Source organism: Echiichthys vipera (assembly GCF_963691815.1).
Source record: "Echiichthys vipera genome assembly, chromosome: 17".
Taxonomy (NCBI): Eukaryota; Metazoa; Chordata; class Actinopteri; order Perciformes; family Trachinidae; genus Echiichthys; species Echiichthys vipera.
Window position 1 is genome coordinate 9,496,560 of NC_139842.1, and position 20,702 is coordinate 9,517,261.

Here is a 20,702-nt window from a genome sequence, read left to right on the forward strand (position 1 = left end):
TAAAAATGACTGTAACTGAGATGTAAACATAAAGAATGAGTACATTTTGATAAAAAAATGTTTTTTAAAGAATCGATCATTCAGAAGCCTCACTTGATTTAAAGCCCATGTGATGTGCAGCAAATATAAGTAATATAACAAAGCGATAACATTGGTGTTGAGAGAATTTGAGCTGCAGTTATTGTCAGGCAAAATGTTTTGATTTATGATGTTCAATCCCACCAAAAACCCCAGACTGTAAAAAGCACATGGATGTGATTTGAAGACTAATTTGATCAACATTGCACAGCAAAAACAAATCCTAAATTGTTGAAAGTTAAATTTTTTTTAGTCTTGTTTACCCTTTCTTAACCAAAATAAATTAAAAAAACACGCCCATACTCAACGTCCTTATCGATATTGTTATGGTGTTAACAGGTTTGAGTGGTGATGTGTAAATCAGACATACTCCGGTCAGGTTTGCTGCCATCTAGAGGTTTATTAAAGTCCTCGTCTACAGTACATTACTGCTACACTGAGCACTTTGTGAACACATGTAAAAACATTGCTGTTGTCTCATGAGGTAAAATGATACAAATATAATGTAGAATAAAGTTATTTCAATAACATATTAACATCTGTCATTTCACATTCAGACTGATTCACAACATGTTCAAACAGATACACACACGGGCATACACACATATACATCACAGCTGCATAAAAGGTAGAATGTTTTCATGCAAAGTGATACTTGGCATTTCACTAAAAATACTCATAAAGCATATTTTTGCCTGTTGCTGCCTTCCTCGATACAACGGCCAACTCCGTTATGACTCTCACATGAAACAAGGCAAGCGGAAACAACAGACAAACCTAATTTGACATGTTTGCTTGTCAATCTCCTACTCTAAAACCTTCCATAAATTCAGTTTCACCAAATATAGCAGCGTATTCCTTTTTCATGTATCTGGGAGTGTTTTTATTTTCTGAACAGTATGAGTGGTTCAGAAAATAGATGGAGGGAGGTACAAGGAGGAGTAGCTTCATACCTACAGAATCTAAAAAGCGTTTGACTGGTAATGTCTCATCAGTCATATAAATAGTTAAAATAACTTTGGCTTGATGATAAATGGGTGAAACCCAACAACTTTTCCTCATGTTAAAAATAATTCTGTTTGTGAATGTCCTCCTCTCACTTCACAATCTCTGTGGCAAGGTCTTGTTCGTACACTCTTTGAGGTTCAACATGCTCACACCACTGTATCTTGTTCATCACCATCATCCTCCTCCTGCTGGGGCAGGAGCCGGTAGTGTTCGTTGCCCATCGGCAGGAAGGCAGTTCTGGGGTGAACCTCGTCTTCCTCAGAAAGGACTCTGTGGTGGGAGTTGGAATCCAGCAGCTCAGTTGAGCTACACTTGGTGTACAACTCACGGTGCATCTCCTGGCCTCCTCCCTCCTCAGGGCGAGTGTTGTGGAGCCTGCGGTTTTTCATCATGGAATGGATGTAGCCAATAGGAACAGGCGAGCTGGCAAAGACTATCAGTATGATAATCATAGCAAGGGCCCAGCCAGGGTACTCAAGACTCATCTCAGACCCCTGAAAAGAGGAGGAGACAGGGAGAGAAATAAGAGAAAGCACAAAGCTCAAGAGTTAACAAATGACTTCATCCCTAAATATTTTTGAAAAAAATGCAAAAGTTAAGATTAAATTATTCCTGCAAATCAAAACTAAGACTTAAAATTAAATAATCACAACATCAAACCACAATGATGAAAATGTACAATTAAGGAAAACTGAATTTATTACAATACAATATGCCTCAACAGCGTGAAACATTATTATTATCGTAGTTATTGAGTGCAGTTGTCAGAACAATTATACAGCAAGGTATATATTGTAAGTTTTAACTGAGGATGCTTAGATTCAATTATTCTATGTGGTGCAAAAAGTAGTCCCATATCTTACTGTGGTTTGGTTCCAGGCGGTGTATGTGGGGTTTTTGAAGACCATGCGCAACAAACTTGCAGCCAGAAGACCAACCATGGCCAGCAAACACACATATTTCCAAAGATATTTGTACACCACTGGAGGGCGCCAGTGGAGCATGACTTCAATGTCATCCAGGAAGCTGCAGTGATGGAAACATTTACATGAGAAGAAATAAAAAGACAACAGAAACAGTACATATAAATAATTAAATAGTTAAAAGTGTCAGAAATATTGGTTTCTTACCGATCTGTTCCATAAACCCACGCCACACTAAAGGTTTCAAAGATTACTACAATGACTAAAGGTAGAGTCGCAGAGTAGTCGTCAAACATAGCCACAAAATAGTTGCCAGAGCGCTGAGTGAACAACAATCCTATTAAGAACCCCAAAGCACAGCTGGACACTGAAAACAAATAAGAAGACAGACAGTGTTGGACAATAGCAGCTATCTGAACCCTGTAATATTCTTTTAATAACAGAAAACAGACAACTGTCTATAGAAGCAATTACAAAAGAATCTATTTTCTAACTCTGATCTAAATTGTTTTCTTTACTGTGTTTATGACTTCAGAACAAGTTAAAAAAAGAAATGTTTGCCAGAATCAATTTTGTAAGTTACATTCTTTTATTCATTAAAATAGGTGATTTTTTTCCATCTGTGACACAGGTGGGGAAAAAAAGTTTTGCCAGGATAATATTTTCTAAGTTGACGTATTGTAATTTTAATAGTAACATTATAATGTATCAACAGCGCTTTGGTTTGATTTTGCAAGTGCAACTGAAGGTGGTCGCCAGGATTTAGAGTGCACGGAGAAATTAAAACTCATCTGAAGAACGCATCAATGCTTTTAGTCCTATTTAGAGCATGGGGTAGTGGTGCACGTTAGCCTCTTATGGCCAAAATGAGCACTACAGCAACACACACTTAGGTGAATAGATGTTTTTCATCAAGATCCTATTTCTACCAAAACCTTTTACTCCCACCTGTTCTTAAAGTCATAATCTGCAAGTATTTGAGATACCTTGTTTACCTTGCTAGCAGCCAATTTGGCAGTAAGCTATAATTGCAGATGAGCCTGTTCTTTCAGAGCCGTCCATCTTTCACGTTCGCGGTCGCTATAGGTGCGTTTCAATTAGGGTCAAATACCCGGAATAAGGCAGGTTTTCCTGGCCCAAACGCCCCTTATTTAAATGGGAGTCTCTCGAAAGGCCGTTTGATTACCCTGTTACAGAGCTGGGCCTTTTTTCTCCCCTGAGAGAAGCCTGGTTGCTGATTGGATAAAACTCTAAGCGGGATGTGACATGTTGCAGTACTTGACACCCAAAACAAAACGGTGAAGTAGAGTAGCCACTTTTATCCAGTGGTGTGTAGAACGCAACACAGAAAATGATCTGTGTACGCGCATCTTTGCACAGGCTTGTTAAAATAAGTGCTGCATCGGCCGGGTGCAGCCCTCTGCTGCATGTTCCCTCTCTCTCTCCCATTCACACGCACGCAGGCACACGCACACACATACACACACACGCACATTTTACCCCAATGGAAACTGGAAACTCCGGCTCTTTTATAAACTTTATTGACACATTCACCGCTCTACTTCCAGTCCGTCCCATATATGTTACCCTCTTAAATCCATACACACACACGTTTCTAATACACTTCTGCCCTTACTACAAGCCTGACTCAGAAGTTGGAAGTTCACGATTTCCGATAACAAGTGAAATAACATAATCGGCTGTGACGATCTGGGCCAACAGACCATGGCGACATATTTGCATTTAGAGAAGGAATGTCGCCACCGACACACAGATGGGTAAAAAGACGAGTACAATTCCTCTCATTACTGGGTCATATGATCAATCACCATTGTTTTAACTCACTCTTTGATTGATAGTAACTTAAAAGACAATTAACTCATTTCAAATCTTACAGATTATATATTTAAGTCATAAACAGGAGAAAAAAAACTATTTAGATCATGTGTCATCCAAACATTTTTTCTGGGCTTCCATAGGGCAACAGATGGCTGAATTCTTAACAAAAAGCAAGAAAACTCTGACAGGCCTTTTCATAGTCAGACATCCAAATGTCCTGTCTTAGGAGGAATATTTACATTTTAACTGTGTTAAGCTTCAATGTAACCATTAATGCCTCGAATGTAGTTACTTCAAACACAAATTACAAGTGACGTTAAAGCAGAGCATTGTTTGAACTTGTGAACATTACCAGTGAGTAGGGTCCGGTGGCGGCCCAAGATTCTAAAATTGTCCATGAGAGGTGTGAGGATTCCCTGCATGGTCCCAAACATGGTGCTGAGGCCCAGGTTGAGCAGCATTAGGAAAAACAGTGTGGACCAGAAGGGGCTGGCAGGGAAAAGGGCCATCACCTCAGTGAATGCTATGAATGCCAGGCCTGTCCCCTCAACACCCTGCACTCATACAAAAGGGAAGACAGAAAAGGTAGGGGGAATAAGTCTGAACAAGAATCTTATAAATGTTGACTGAAGTTTACAAACAAGTATTAGGTGGCTCCATGCACACTCGGAGAAAACAAATATGTGACATGGGATTGGTATTACCAGCAGCCTCCTATGTAAGTACATTACCTAATCTTATAAGTCAGTATTTGGACCCCTATTTGTATTTATAATTTGATAGCACCATACCTGAAGCACTGCTGTAGTGGTCTCTGTAGTAGGGGGTGAGTAATCTTTTTAGTAAAATAAACACTATTAGATAAGATGACTGTTAGAACCCCTTCCTCTGTTTCTTTAGTTTCTCCTTTCACTCCTCTATCACAGCTTGCTTCCATCTCTCGTAGCCACATCCTAGATACTGAGTCCTATATGTTTTCTTCCTCTTGCCAGCTGGATATTTTACAATATCTGACAGATTCTTCAGGGGTCATGGGAACCTCATCACCACGCCTTCTTACTATTGTGATTGAAATCTTCACCTCAGTTTGAATCCCTGATTTTTTTTTTTTAAGCAAGCCAGGCTGTAACTCTTGAAGCAACCTGTGGTGATCCTTCTCTCCCTCTCTCAAAAATGCGTTCATGAAGAGGTTGTCTCATCAGAACTTTTCGTGCTGCTCTCTGGATGAAACAGCTCCTTGAAATTGCGATTTCCACCAGTGACGCAAAACAGATTTAGACTACATTTTAGTGCTGCACAACAGGCCTGATTTGATACTAATCGTCGTTCCATAAAACTGGATATTATTGGGTGGGTACTTCATGAAATATAGTGCATCCAAACTGTACATTTCCACAAAGCCACTATAACAACTCTTTCAAATGCACCTCACTTAACATCCACTTAAACCATCTATTAGGGATGATCAAAGCATCGATAAAACATGGATGCAGTCTCTGTGATATCAGCCATAAATTTCTGAAGAGCCAAAATGAAGGTCAAAGTGGGCGGTTCCCGGTTGCTCCGGCTGTTGCCACCTTGGCAGTGCCCAGGCATAAATCACAGGATGCCAAATGGTTAGTTCCACCTTTTTTATGTTAGAAACATGAATACAGAGGCAGGAAAAATAAATTACGTGGGTTTAGAAACAAAAAGGACAAACATGATTTTGCCTAACTTGCGGCTAATCCAAAAATGGGCGAAGAGGTGGAGCTTGGATGGAACTGATGCGGGCCGAAAGAAGCCAACAGTCTCCCGTGACAGCACCCACCTGTGGCTCAAAACGTCCCTTAATCACGCAGAACTTTAAGCATTAAACGGGTGAGTTGTAAAATAATCAACAGTATTGAATTGATTGGAGCCAGCCTGAAGTGGCCGTTTTAGGAGGTGCAGTTTCTTGGCACTTCGTTGTTGGTTGCAGCAAAGACACTAAACACCAATAACTGGTTTAAAAAAAAATTGAATTCGTCTAAAGCATACCTTATTCATCTCCTCTTCCAGACTGCAGTCAGTGATGTTAGGACCCACCATGGAGCTGTGGTGACTGTACCACTCTCTGTATTCAGCTATAGACACAGAGCTGGGATCTGTCATGTTGAGGCCAACCAAAAGCTGGTCAGATCCGTTGGAGGATATACGGCTTAGAAGACCAAGATTTCTGGAAGAGATTAGAATAAATAAATAAAAACAAGATGTCAGCAATATCTGCTGTGAAATTATTTTTAGTTATGAATATTCATTAAGAACACTTAAAATTATTGCACAAGCCAATGCATGAAAGTGCTTGCCTTCAATACTCTTTTCAACCAGTTGAGTAATTCATTAACAAAAAAGTGCCTGGATTGGATATATATTTAAAACAAGAAGACATTTTCTACTGACTTTTAGGCAAAACAAGTTACTTCTTCTAATTAAACAGTAAAACTGTACTTTTTGTTTCATGTACGTTGCAATTATACATACAACCTCGTGGGCTTGTATTGGTTCAGCAGCGTTAGGAATTATGTGGTTAATAATGGACTGAGGGAAGTCAATACCCATGTATACACAGACACACACACACACACATCCGTACTCAGCCACGCAGTGTAGTGCGATGTTCTTGGCACGGAAACCCAGCACAACAAAAACCACCAGCGAGGCCAACACAGAAGTCATGAAGTTGATGCCGGAGACCATAATCGCGTCCCTGTGGCAGTTGTTGTTGACTGGATTGTAGGAGGAATATGCAATAACGGAGCCGTAGCCCAGTCCCAGGGCAAAAAACACTTGTGTAGCAGCCTGGCGCCACACCTGCACATTACCCCAGATTTCCAGCTGAAAAATACCACCGTAGAAAGACTCATTAAGTCTAAATTAATGTCAAGGCTACAAAACTTTCAAAACATTCTCTTAAGTTATAAATTAAGTTATAAATAATCCTCTCTAAACACTTTTCAATCGACATTTATTAGATACAAATCTAAACAAGAATATGTTTAAAAACATGGTGGGTTCCGTGCTTACTTTAGGATAAAACATATAGGTGATGCCTTCCATCGCACCGTCCAACATCAACCCTCTGATCAGGAAAATAACAAGCACCACATAGGGGAAGACTGAGGAAAAGTACATCACCTAAGATTTGGGGGAAAAAATGGAAGATGATTTCTGTGCCAGAAAATCTTCAGCAATGCTTCGACATTTAGGGAAATATGCTTACTGGGTATTTGCTTTCTGGTGGAGGGTTAAATGAAAAGACTGTTACCGCTCTCATGTCTGTCCATCACATATGTTGTAATGTACAACTAGTTAGTAAATTTAGAATATAAAAAAGGGTACATGGCTATTCTAGCCTTTTAAAACATGTACACGTCAACATGCAAAACTGACAATTTCAAAGCCCTGATGCACCATCAATGCAGCACTGCTCAGCCCTTGTCCTGTAATTCAGGACAGAACACGAGAAGAGAAACGAAAGTGTGAAAAAGTAAACAAATGAGTGAAGTCACGAGGCTGTGAGATTGAAAACAAACTTGCCATAGCAGGTAAAATTATTTTATATTTGTTGAAGAGAAACGGTTATTAATTGTCATCGTTCACTCATAATTTGAATATAATTTCTTCTTCCAACATCTGGTTGTGTTAATGCACTAACTGGCTAACTAGAGTCTTGAATGATGAATTCAGACTACCGCTGCCTGCTGGTAGGGAGAGTTATTGCCTCTCGCTCAGACGCAGAGCTTACATGCTAGTCTGCAGTTGGTTGTAGTCTTTGCGGTGTGTTTGAGAGCAACTTTCTGATTGAGACACAAGCAACGTGAGGTGGAATGTTTCGCCACTAGTTAGGCTTGGTGGGTCTTGGCTTTTACATACTTGTCCCAAAGGCTGATCTTTAGGAGTGCTTTGGCTCTAGTTGCTTTTGCACAGAGCCAGGCGAGCGGTTTCTCCCTTGTTTCCAGTCTAACCGGTTGTCGCTTATATTCAACAGACAAATGAAAGCGGTATGGATCTTCTAATTTAACTCTCTGCCAGAAAATGCCCCGCCCAAACCTCACCCCCATCCCATAATATTGCCTTATTCCTTTAACAATGACACAATGCACAACTGAGTATATGTGTTGGTTGTTGGATAGAGGGATCCCTGGGGCTGAGGTGACAAAGAGAAGAGAGGTTAACGTACCCTTGCAGAAGACTTGATGCCCTTGATCATAGCCAAGGAGACAATTGCCCAAGCAGCCAATAAACAGCCCGTCATGATGGGGTTGAACTCTCCTGATTCTTCAATGGAATTTGTGATGTTAAGGGCTTTACGAAACCAGAAATATGACGTTGGGGAAGAAGCTGCACATTCTTTAACTGTTGATTGAGGACAGACAACATTATAGACCTGAGACCGGCATCTACGTCACACCTCATTCTGATCAACTTCTCAGTTATGTCAGTATACCTGTGGCATTGGTGGTTACGTCAATTGGACAATGCTCCCAGGGAAGAGGGTACTGAAAAGAATTACCCATGTAAAACAGGCTCCATGCAATAATTACGTTGTAGTAAAGAGCCACGTAAAAGCAGACCTAGGGGAGAAGAAAGGTTGCTTAATACTTAATAAATTAGAAATATTTACATAAAAAGTCCTTTGCAATATAGGATACAGTGTGTGCTGTAATATTGTGCAGTCTGTTCTTTCAAGGTCAATCATTTGATCCTTTTTTTAAATCATTAATTCATTGTGACACTGACTGGGACAAACAGCAATATGGCTTTTTAGAGGAGAAACCAGTTTGTTTGTTTTTTTAAACATGGGCGACTAAGCATACAAGTACTTCTATGTGCCGTCTGTGCACAGAAATTTCTTGCCCACTCTGTTTGCCGTGTCTCGTCTTTAGAGAAAAGTGTTACGCAACAAACTGCCAGCACTGCAGCGTACTGCCTCTCTCACGTTACAGCAGGGCAGGATGTCATCAGCGTCCTTGTTTAAGTATACATTCAGTGTGGAAAGTGATAAAAGGAAAGTTGTTTACAGAGAGTTGATAAATGAGAACGTACATGCTATGGCTTTTCAATGAGGCAAGTGGGGGAAGATGATACTACGAATAACGTGTGTGTAAACATGCTCAGAATACTATATAGGATGGAGTATGTATTATATTACTTCCCTATTTGCTTCCCCAAAGTTTAAACAAGGTCCTTACTATGCAGCTGGAGTAACCGATCCCTTCCAGCTTTGGGGAGATGTGCTTCCATACACCGATGCTGCCCTGGCGAATGCACTGGCCAGCTGCCAACTCCATAAAAAAAAGTGGAACCCCCACAATCAGTAAAAGAAAAACATACAGCAGCATAAAGGCGCCTGTAAAGAGAAAATGGAGGTATTAAAACACGAAGGGGTTCCTTTTGGAACAAATTTTCTTTATTATGTGTTGTATCATGCATGTGTCATATAGGCAAAGAGAGATATACACATTTCGTATCACGATTATCCTGTCCAAAATAATTGGGATTCATCATATTAAGTGGCTAATCAACATATACACTTATACTGATCTTAAACCCTGTCAAGAAACAAATATTTTCAGTGCATCAGAGATATGACACACATTGTTGTTTTAATGAACATCTCAGGACTTCTACATGATTTCAACTGTTACTTATGGCCAGTGGCCAAATGAATCTTATGGTTAGAGGAAAAACTGTAGAAAAATGCAGTCAAGTCACTTGTGAGGATATTTGCAATTATCACAATAATGGAAATTCACTAGGGTTAACTTCTTTACAAATGTTTTTTTATTTCGACAAAAACAATAATTGTCCCATCCTTAATCTCATGTTTTCCAGCATCAAAATGCCCATATAGAAAAGTTAAAGTTGTCAGCTGGTTTCATAGCTACCGTTATGATTGGTCAAAACAACTGAGTTGAAATGTAAAATCTCACCTCCTCCATTTTGGTGGCAAAGATATGGGAACCTCCACACATTCCCTAGGCCCACACTGAACCCCACCTGGGCCAACACATACTGGATCTTAGAGTCCCATGCTGGTCGGTCTGCATCACTTGTCTCAACGCCATCTGGACCGTTACCAGTTGCAAGCTGAGTTTCCGACTGACCCTCCCCTAGCCAGGCACTATCCTCGTTGCTGTCCAGTGGAGGTTTCTCCGTCTTGTCATAAAGAAAGAAAAGGAAGAAGAATTATGAACTTTTATGTTAATCAGTTTATAGAAAGTTACATATCGACAAGAGACAGTCTGGACTAAAGTGAACATGATATTATATTTTCCTCTCTCTCTCTCTCTCTCTCTCTCTCTCTCTCTCTCTCTCTCTCTCTAATATCACGACCAAAACCTTTAAACAAAAAGACTGGATTATAAAAATCTAAGTTCTGCACCATATGCAACACTGAATGTGTTTGAGCGCCTGTCTGCCGATGCCGACAAGTCCAGCTTTTCATTTATCAGAGACCACGACAGTCTATAATAACATGAGTGTCTGGGGGGAAAGACTAAAGACCACTGAGAGTCCAGAGGAGGGAACGAGAACATGTGTGACCTCAGCCCCTCACGTGGCTGCCATGTGAAAACTCAAATTGTAAGACTATGTGCTCCAACTCATGCGGCACTCCAATTTCATAAATAAACAAAGAAGAAATACTCCGTGTGGAAAAGTCTGAGAAAGATTTTGTCTGTACACTGGGCAGTAACCACACAAATATCCTGTCAAATATATATTATCCATCCATCCATTCATCATCTGCAACAGATAAAAACAATCATTTCACGACATCACATTTTTGATACTTTTTATGGTCTTCATTTTTGAACAATTTGCATTCAGTCTATTTGCATTATGTAATTATCTCTCTAAACAGTAGCTTTTATTGTTAAAGGTGCAGTCCGCTATTCCCGTGCTGGATTAAAATTCCCTTTATATGCACAAGGGATTCACAGGAAATGATGCACGTATCTCGTCCAACGTTACTGTTTTTAATGTCACTCAGCAGTCTCACTGTTTACTGCTCGCTTTCCCACAGCCGATCCCAGAACTGTGTTGAATGCTGCTGCATGGAAACACAACACTTCCTACCTATTATTATACCTTACATTTAAATCATTCAACTGGCAAAATTCTGGCTGACTTTTATTGTGAAACAGTCACAGAAAAATTCATGTACAAAAAAAATAGTCTTTTTCACGCTTCAAACCAAGACTGCAATATTAAGGATAACAAGAGCAATATGTATGCAGTATGATTACACTGTCAAGGGGTGTACCATTACTGTAGGCAACATTTCCAAGGAATATATTTTTCTATGTTATCTACTGTATCTTATGTGAAAATAATCCAAATAAAAAGTGATTAGTTAATCTGAATTATCTGCCATTTAACTAACCAACAGGCACATAAAACACCAATTGTGTATATAAGGACATCATAACATCAGACTTCACTTTTACTACACACGCTCACCAAAAAACATGGCTCAGATGAATGGGTAGGATCCAAAATGGCTTAACGTGAGCCAAACTGGCTCCAGAACATGACCTGGCTGTACCACTGCTGGTATCAGCTGGTGAGAATGGAAAATTACAGGGAGGTGTTTGACCCAGAGAAGTACGTGGCTGGCCTGGACACATGGCCAGAAACGTCAGGTGATTTCAGAAGTATGTATACACACATGCATAGAAGAGAGTGGGAGAGCGACAAAAATATGCATGCACACACAAATAGAGAGGAGGGGAAGTGGGAAGAGCAGTAGTGGCCATATCTCTGGATAGAGGAGGGACAAGTGGGAGGTGTTGGGTTTACATTGGTTCACACTGTGGGTGGTGTTGAGGCGCATGGGTGCACCATGTGGTGGATATAGTTGGTAACAAAGCAGGAGTGTGTCAACATTTTGAGGACCCATTTATCAAGAACAAATACAGGCTTTTGTTGTAGTAGTGGTGTCACATCAAATGCTCCATCTAGGGCTGAAACTATTAGTTGATTCATACATAAGTCACCGATTCAAAAGATTTAACTGCAACAATTTTGATAGTCAAATAATCGGATGCTATTTATTAAGAAAATTAACCAAGAATTGACTGGTTCCAGCATCTGGGTTTGGACAATTGAAGATGCTATTTTTAGATTCTTAAAGACTTGAATTAATCGATGAAAATAATTGCTACCTGCAGCCCTCACTAACCTTGAAAAGGGATTGAAGTAGGTTATCTGAATTTGATTCAGTATTTCTTTAACTGATAACGTCTGGCTATCAGGTGTGTGAGTAACCTTGGTGGTGTAGCTCTTTCCTTTCAAAGAAAAACAAAAAGCCCTTCAAAACTACAGATGTAGTTCAACTCAGATTTACGAGTTTGGAGATTTCAATTTATCCTCAAATGTATCAGGTCTTCTTTTAGTTTTGAACAAATTTACACACGTGTTATTTGTTTTAAAGTGAGAAGCTGATGTATATCGTATTTATTAACAAAGAAGACTCTTAAAACCTCCTCAGAAGAAGCGGAAAAATACTGCATGCTTATGCGAAAGGACTACAATTTTTTTTACTTTTTTTTCTCTCATTTTCTATAAACATAAATCGTCTTATTGCCCCCAAGTCCCCTTGACACGCACACGCACACACACACACACACACGCACACGCACGCACGCACTAGCACGCCTGTTGGTCAGCAGGGTCTATCTCTGGGTACAGTTGGAAAACAGGCAATAGTGACAGGCACGCCTAACTTATCTCTCAAAACACCTGTGTTTTGTTTTTATATTTATAGAAAACGGAAACATTATTAGAAATGGGTTGGGATTTTTCAAAAGCATTTTGTGCAAATATAATTAGACTGGATCATATCTCTATGGTTTTGATTTGTTCTAATGTGCAAATTATACATATAGACATAAACACAAAAAAAAAGTTTGGTGTGTTGTTTAAGTTAATCAAGACCAGGGCATTTTGCACCATAACTGGTATCCAAAACAAAATAAGCATGTTATTATACCTTTATGTCTATTATTATAATATCGCATTATATTACATACTTAAACTTTCATTATGTTTTCTCTTTCAATTCCTTCTAAACGCAAGTTTGTTGCTATACTGTACTCCATAATATTAGAATAAGTACCGCTTTTTTTTTTACACAAAGTGACCAAAATACTAAAATAAACACTTTAATTCAGTTCAATTTTGTTGAAACTGATACTTTATATATTGTGTATTCGACTGCATTACATCAAAATGAATAAAAAATCCACATATAAATTATCAATATTATGCCATTTCACACCAAAACACTAACTACAACCTTAAAAATGACCATTGAGTTAATTTAAAATAAGGCTTCACTAAGTATTGATTGCATGCCTATATTGGATTACACAACCTACAGAGATTTCTACTTCTGTTAACTCACTGGAGTCAAATGTAGCCTTAATCTGGCTGTGCAGTTACTATTACCAAAACTGAGAAGTGATACATATTACTGAACGTGTTTCAGGATTCAGAAAAAGTTTAGGAGGAGAACATAAAAGGGGCAATACGTTATTATACGTGACAATATACCATTTTTATGAACAAATGCAAAAAGGGGAAGGGGAATTTGGCTTCTTTCTCTTTTGGTATTTAAATAAGCTCTGAAGAGTCCCGGGGAGCAGAGTGGTGTCAGGTCTCAGTCATCTAGGTAGCCATCATGTTCAGAACGTAAAACACTTTGTTTTATACGTTTACACATTAAATTGATGGATGCTTTAAACAGCATAACACACATGTTCGACCCCAGCCCTCCACAAACCAGAATAACGACCCTTTCATGCATGCAATTTGACATGTCAACGGCATGTTCGAAAGTCTCTTAAGCAATGTCTTTAGCTCAGGACGAGCAGGAAGATTTATCCTGAAGACAGCTGCTTCGGGATAAAGATCCGATAACTGACTTACAGGAAAAAGAGGAGTGAAGCCAAATCCTCACCGCAACGTCTTGTCAACATTTATAATGTTGTGACAGTATTCAAAATGAGTAGCTTACAAGATCTTTTGCTGTGCAACCCCCCGCCCCCCCAAAAAAAACACCACGACTGTGTGTCAACATGTCTGCAACCCACAATACAGAAAAATAATCCTGTGGATTACATATGATGGATTTAAAGAGGCAGAATACTAACAAGGCAGTCTGCTATCAAATGAATCACAGCTGGGCAGAACAGGATCTATAACATCAGCTATAATCCACCAGTACTGAAATTTATTGCAACAAAGTTTGTTTAGACACTTTCTCTACCTGCCTCACCATGTTTCAACGTTGGAATTCATCCCAGTATAGATTACGTTTATGTAAAGAAAAAGTACCCACACCCTGCACAGGTATACATGAGCAAATATACATAGTACACTCCCCCCAATACACACACACACACACACACACACACACACACGCACACGCACGCAAGCACACAATCTGAGTAGCTGTCAATCCCTTTTTCTTTTTATTGCCATGAAGAATACTTCGACATAGAGTATGTTTACCTATACGTTTGTTAAAGATCTTGTGTGCACTAGTGATAGGCCGATATTTGTGGTTTTTACCTGTATCGGTATCGGGCCGATGCAGGCTGCTGCGTTTGGTGATAGTTTTTTCCGTCATTATTTACAGACAGGCGTCCACAGGCAGCTCTGTGTTGCTTGAGACGCCTTTTTAAAGTTCGATAAATGTTGCTTTTTTTCTTTCTTTTTTTTTTTTTAATTGAGACTCGTAACATTTGTTATCATTGTATAATTTTATGATGTAAATTGAGGGAGCAAAATTCAATATCGGTATCAGCCCTAAAAAGATCCATATCGGTCAATTCCTAATGTGTGCAGTATGCAAATCATTCAGATATTTTGTGTCGGTTTGTGAACAGTTCCACATTACTGCTGTGTCACATTTGACTGAGAATGAAACAACGATTATGAGATAAAGTTTTTGCCTTTAAACTTACATTTTGAGGATGTTTACATCTAATGAGGTGGAATGTTTCACTACGTCAAAATGAAGGGACCGTAATAATAATAATAACAATAATAATAATATATTTGGTTTGTGCTGCTGTAGCCATACAGTAGTCTGGTAGCCTGTATAGTAATTTAGTAAATGAGTAATATTTTATTTCAAATGTCTATGCAAATATCTTTCATGCTGGTACATTGATAGTTGTTGTGGGTTTTTGAAACCTATTGAGCAGCGTGGGGATTCCTGAGAACAAATGCAAAGAAAATCGGCTGCACAGCAGAGATTATCCACAGTGAAGCAAACTTTAAAGCCTATTCATGAGTGGTTAAGTAACAAAGGAGTAACGGTGCATACAACCTATGAGTGCAACACGTACAAGGAGAAAAATAAGGCAAAGACAGTAAAGCAACAAGAAAGAAGTGAACACTAAGAGAGAGAAAAATGAAACGATGAAGTCACGGGAATGATGTGTTAAAGCAGAACATGTTGTGTGATGTGTTGTGGACATACCATGCTGACAGCACGGTCCAAGAGAAGAGTAAAGTTTCCAGAAGTCCTGGTGTTGGTTTTCTCTGCTCGCCACTTTGTCCCTTTCTCACAAGGTTACTTTTAAACTCTGCCTTTGTTTTGGTTTTCACCAACAGTCAGGCTAACAAATATAAATCAACTAAGGGAGGAAAGTCCTGACAAGGTAATTTTGTTGTCAACTTGCGGCCACGTTTCTTGTGCTGGAACAAACTCTGTCGTCGACCACCCGAGACGACATGAAGGAGAAGTTACTGCAGATGGAGCCAATGGGATTACAGAGGGGGCTGAACTGCCCTTCCCCAAAAACGTTCAACGGGGCCGGACAACACAAGAGAACACACTGCTGGGTGCAGCTGTACGGAGCTACGGAGCCCCCCCTGGTGTCAGAGGAGAACCGCCTGTAAAACCTGTAGGTTTAAAAAACATCAACACCGAAGACAGCTGTGTGCCCCGACTATGGTTGTACTCACTGAACTGCTTCATACTGAAATTAAATACAACATTTAAAAAAAAGTATATCTATAAAAAGAAAAGTATAATTGCGTGTATATTTGTGCAGTTACGGTACAGGCACTAACTGCATCTGCGCAGCTCAATTCAAGGCTCTGACTAATTAGCGCTCAATTAACTCCCAATTAAATCACAAATACCTCCCATGACCAGCTCAAGCAATCAGCGCCCTGAATGGACTAATAGTTACAGGAGAAAGAAAAAAAAAATTATATATATATATATAGAGAGAGAGGAGATTATATATATATATATAAATACTGTATATATACATATATATGCATAACCTGATAATGTAAGCTACAATAAAAAAACAAAAACAATCAAAAACAAAATATTGTCTATTTAAATATCAAAACTTTAAAAAAAAGGAGTTTTAAGGAGAAACCACCTAAATTAAGCATGTCAGTATTTCCATTGCCTAGGAAGTGTTTCAGGTCTGAAACCGATGCTGTACCCATATACTGTACTCAGAACACCCATAAACTCATCTATAACACGTTTCCAAAATAGCCCCTTTTCACAGTGCCTTTTCTTCGCCCAGGGCCCAGGGATAGGATTCACGCTGCAATTCTAATTTTCCTGGGATACGTGTCAGTTGTAAAATGTAAAAGGTTAACATTCAAACGTTAACAGTCATGATGTGACTCTGCAGCAACCAGCAATGTACATTTCACACTGGCGACTTTTAGCTTTTTTTTTTATCCGGAACAGGTCCAACAAACCATAGGCCAGTGTGAGCGAACAGCTCTCTTAACCTGGGGCTAAGTGTGGTGTGAAAATGGTTATACTCTCACTAAGAAGCTGTCGAACAAAAGTAGTGGAGAAAAGAGATGCTCTATGTCAGTGGTTCAGAGCCCTCCCTACAGAAATATATGTCCAAGCTCCTCCTCTCTGGTTGTTACCCACTCTTGTACTGGTGAATCTTATGTCTTTTTTTTGTCTTTGTTTAGGTAGCTGTGACGTTTGTTGTAGAGCAGGGGTGGGAAATTACGGTCCTGGAGGTCCACTGTCCTGCATGTTTTAGGTTTCTCTCTGCTCTAACACACCTGATTCAAATGATTTGCTTGTTATCAAGCAGCTGATGCTTGTCACAGTTTGATTATTGTTAGACTCAGGTGTTAGGGTAGGGAGAAACCTAAAACATGCAGGACAGTGGCCCCCCAGGACTGGAATTGCCCACCCCTGGTGTAGATTCAACATCTACTTTCTGTGTACCTGGCACTCTTTTCACAAACTTCTCATTGCTCCCTACATACTCTTGGCTTGGTAACGTTTTATATTGGCACACAAATATAATACAAGCATTAAATAATGTTGTAAAACAAGGACATAAAAAGCAAGCCTCTGTGGTCACACAGCTGAGCTTAACAAGTCAGTACATTTTCAGCCACCTGTTGGCTGAATGCCAAAATGTATACAGCCTCTGGTGGAAAAAATGTGCCAAAATGAGTGCATTAGGCTACTCGCTGGCACAAATGAATTAATTCAGGAATCCACAATGTGCACGTGTTAAAGCTTATGTTCTCTGTAGGTCAGGTTTTTCCGTCTTCATGTCAGTGTATTTACAGTGGCCGAGGGAATCCCTGGGGTTAACATGAATCATATTCAGAAGCTCATAAAGGAAGATTAGACATGTGGAAGCGTGGAAAAAGGATAAGTCTGAAACATGAGTCCTCTGTTGTGTGTCTTTGCTTACAGTGCAGAAAGTAATGATATCCTTTTGAAATAGACACTTTTTTGTTTTACAGCCTGAAATGAAAATACTACTACTACTACTACTACTACTACTACTCCTACTACTTTTATTATAAGTATTCAAAAACACTACTGTTGATGTCAGGTGGAGACCAATTAACTTGGTGTGTAATCTGTAAGGTGATTTGTTAAACCTGAGAATGTTTATAATGGTTATTCTAAATGGACTCATCCATTTTGCAACCCTGCTATTCTAGTTTTTAATTTTTTATTAATTTTCAGAAAGTTTGAAAAGAAAAATTCACGCGAATGTTGTAAGGCAAAATGTGTAAATCACAGTGGAATTTAAAAAAAATATTATTATTTCAGGCTGTAAAACAAAAAAAGGGACTATTTCAAAAGGGCATCACGACTTTCTCTAGGCCCTGTATTTGTGTTGCACGCATAGCTTATACCCTTTTCACAGCCAGATGATATTGGCAGTTTATTATGAATAAATGATTTACCTGCCATATGAAAATGACACTTCTCAACTAAATGAAAAAGGGGCAAGCACGGGGGCGTTCCCTAATTCCTCTTGTGTACGTCACTGCAACAGCTTTACTCCTTCTGTTGGGATGCAGATTATAAGTGTCCTTCTACAAGTCAAAGCTAGAAATGAACTCAAGGTTCACACAAGCAGAGTAAATCCTAAACTAATTGTAGAAATCAACTTAAAAGCTCTTAGGCTGAGATGAGACCTGTTATTGTTCAACATTATGTGTCATATCAACAGTAATACAAATTATTAGATTAAGTTGAACATGTCAGAAGCATTCAGAATACTACTTGACTCATTTAGTAGTTTGGCATCTTTCATTCGTTTCTCCTAAGCAGTGAAGCAGCTAAACTGAAGTAAACAGACCCAAAGCAGGAGAGGCTAAATACAAATATGGTTTCACACCACCAGTTTATTATTTCTGCTATTATACTGTATCTTCAAAATTTCCCAAAGTCAAGACACATCCAGAACAACAACCAAAAATCAAGAGAAAGAGATAGATGCGGCAACTGCTGCAAAGTCGCATGCTCTATTATTACAAAACATATAAATTGCTAACAGTGCCACAATATATTTATCATAGTATAATGTTTACAATATACGTCGCCAAAACTTGATTATGTTTGGAACAACGTACTGAAAGCATGAAGCATGGAGGGGAAAATATGATGCTTGCGGTTATGTGTGGCAGCCCTGTTCTCCTCTACGCTGGCTATTACCATCAACTCTTTGATTTTCAGTTCGAGCGCCTGTTTCCAACCTCCCCACCTGCAACAGTCACACAGGAGGACAGCTGCAGGGACAGATGGAGTCTGACTTGTAACATCCAGTTGGTGTCACTGTTCACCAGCAGCTCAGCTTCCCCCAACACCATGTTCCTACTCGCTTTCCTTGTGTCCAGGAGTATCTTACATACTGTACAGTATCTTAGTGACTTTAGGCAGTACGTTGTTTAAATCATGATGGAGACCAACCTAACTTAAAAGAAAACTATGCCCATTTAAAAAAATCGATAAATGATATTCATATGGTCTGAGACTGTCCAAAAACACAACAACACATGAACAACTCTCTCCCAAATCCCAAAACTAAAACACTAAAACCTAAATTTGTGATGTTATCAAGTATAAAGTTTGGAGCTGCTTCATCGACGAGATGTACCCAGGGGGATGTTCTGAGTATATGGGAACATTTTCTGTTTCAGAACTGACAACAATAGAATAAATATGATTTGGGTATAAAAAAACAAAATGAAAACAAACAAAATCAGTCTCACATTAATTGTCTGTGAAACAGCTCTACACTTTATACTTAATGACATCACAAGTAGGACACGGGAGTAACATATTGGAATTCTTAATTTAAGTGGTTTTCCCCTAAATGTTAAGTATAAAGAAACACAGTTTAGGTGTGCAGACGCAATAGAAAGATTGTTTATCTTTGAAATTTGTCTTCCTGTGGGCGGGGCCTAAATTAGTTCTGCTCTCAGCATCAAAGGTTTTGAATGTGATGACATCATACTCCATGTTGATGACACCACAATCTATGACTCTGTCAGACAGTAAACTGTCCAACAGCCAGTTGAGTATAATTTAAGTTATAATTTGAAGTTAAACAGGACAAACAATGGCACAGGACTCCGACGGAGACGATTTCTTTGAACGCCTGGAGAAATGCCAGCGGCTGATTGAGTCAAGAACCTACCAAATAGTCTCCCTCCAGGGCGAATTGCAAATGGCCAACTCAGACAGGAAAAGCAAAAGTGACGAAATGGCCTTTCTGAAGAAGGAAATAGAGGAAATCAAGAAAAACCTTAACTCCACCAAGTTAGACAGTGAGAAAAAAATGGATAAAATATCCTCTCTCACTCAAAGTTTAAAAACTGCCGACACAGACAGTAAAATCAGGAGTCTGGAAATAGCCGCTCTCCAGGAGGAAATTAAGAATCTCAAGTTGGAGTTACGCAAGAAAAGAGGGTACTTCTGGGACGAATCCATCACGACCACAGTTATACAGACTGGCTGTGAATTGATTGGGTGTTGGTTAGTATTGAAAATAGGGGCTTGGGTGGCTTCGCATATTACGTTAACGGTAACATAGTGACATGGTGGCTCAGTGCAGTAAATGTCTGAGAGTCGTACTGCAGCTAATCATGGTGACATGGCGGCTCAGTGCAGTAAATGTCTGAGAGTCGTACTGCAGCTAATCATGGTGACATGGCGGCTCGGAAATGAGGGGGACTCTGGGTGAAAAAACATACAGGTTAATCTAATTGGAATAGATATAAAGTGTGGGCCTGTGAATGTTCTCATTCGTCCAGGTCATCGTTATCCTCAAAGCAATTTCAGTCAAAAACAACTGGACTGGTTGTTTGTCTAGGAAGACGTTTCACCTCTCATCCAAGAGGCTTCATCAGTTCATGTACGCATCTGACCAGGCTGGGACTGGTCCTGGGACCTTTGAGGCTTTGAGGATATAAAGTGTGGGTTTTTACTCCGGGTGCGCCGGTTTTCTCCCATACTGCAAAATAATTTCGATTAAAAACAAAATAAAAGTGAAAAAGTTTTCTCTT

The 20,702-nt window shown here is 39.4% G+C and overlaps 1 protein-coding gene across 1 annotated transcript; it reads right to left on the reverse strand.

The window, feature by feature from the left end:
- Nucleotides 1-475: 475 nt before the first annotated feature.
- On the reverse strand, nt 476-15,596 carry slc6a16a (solute carrier family 6 member 16a). Its single transcript, XM_083931861.1, has 12 exons — nt 15,364-15,596; nt 9,803-10,028; nt 9,062-9,219; nt 8,317-8,443; nt 8,050-8,225; nt 6,894-7,004; nt 6,463-6,704; nt 5,868-6,045; nt 4,201-4,402; nt 2,217-2,376; nt 1,950-2,112; nt 476-1,580 (listed from the first exon to the last, which is right to left on the reverse strand). Exons 1-12 carry the CDS (start codon nt 15,364-15,366, stop codon nt 1,233-1,235), a joined length of 2,094 nt encoding a protein of 697 aa, XP_083787987.1. The 5' UTR covers nt 15,367-15,596; the 3' UTR covers nt 476-1,232.
- Nucleotides 15,597-20,702: the final 5,106 nt, after the last annotated feature.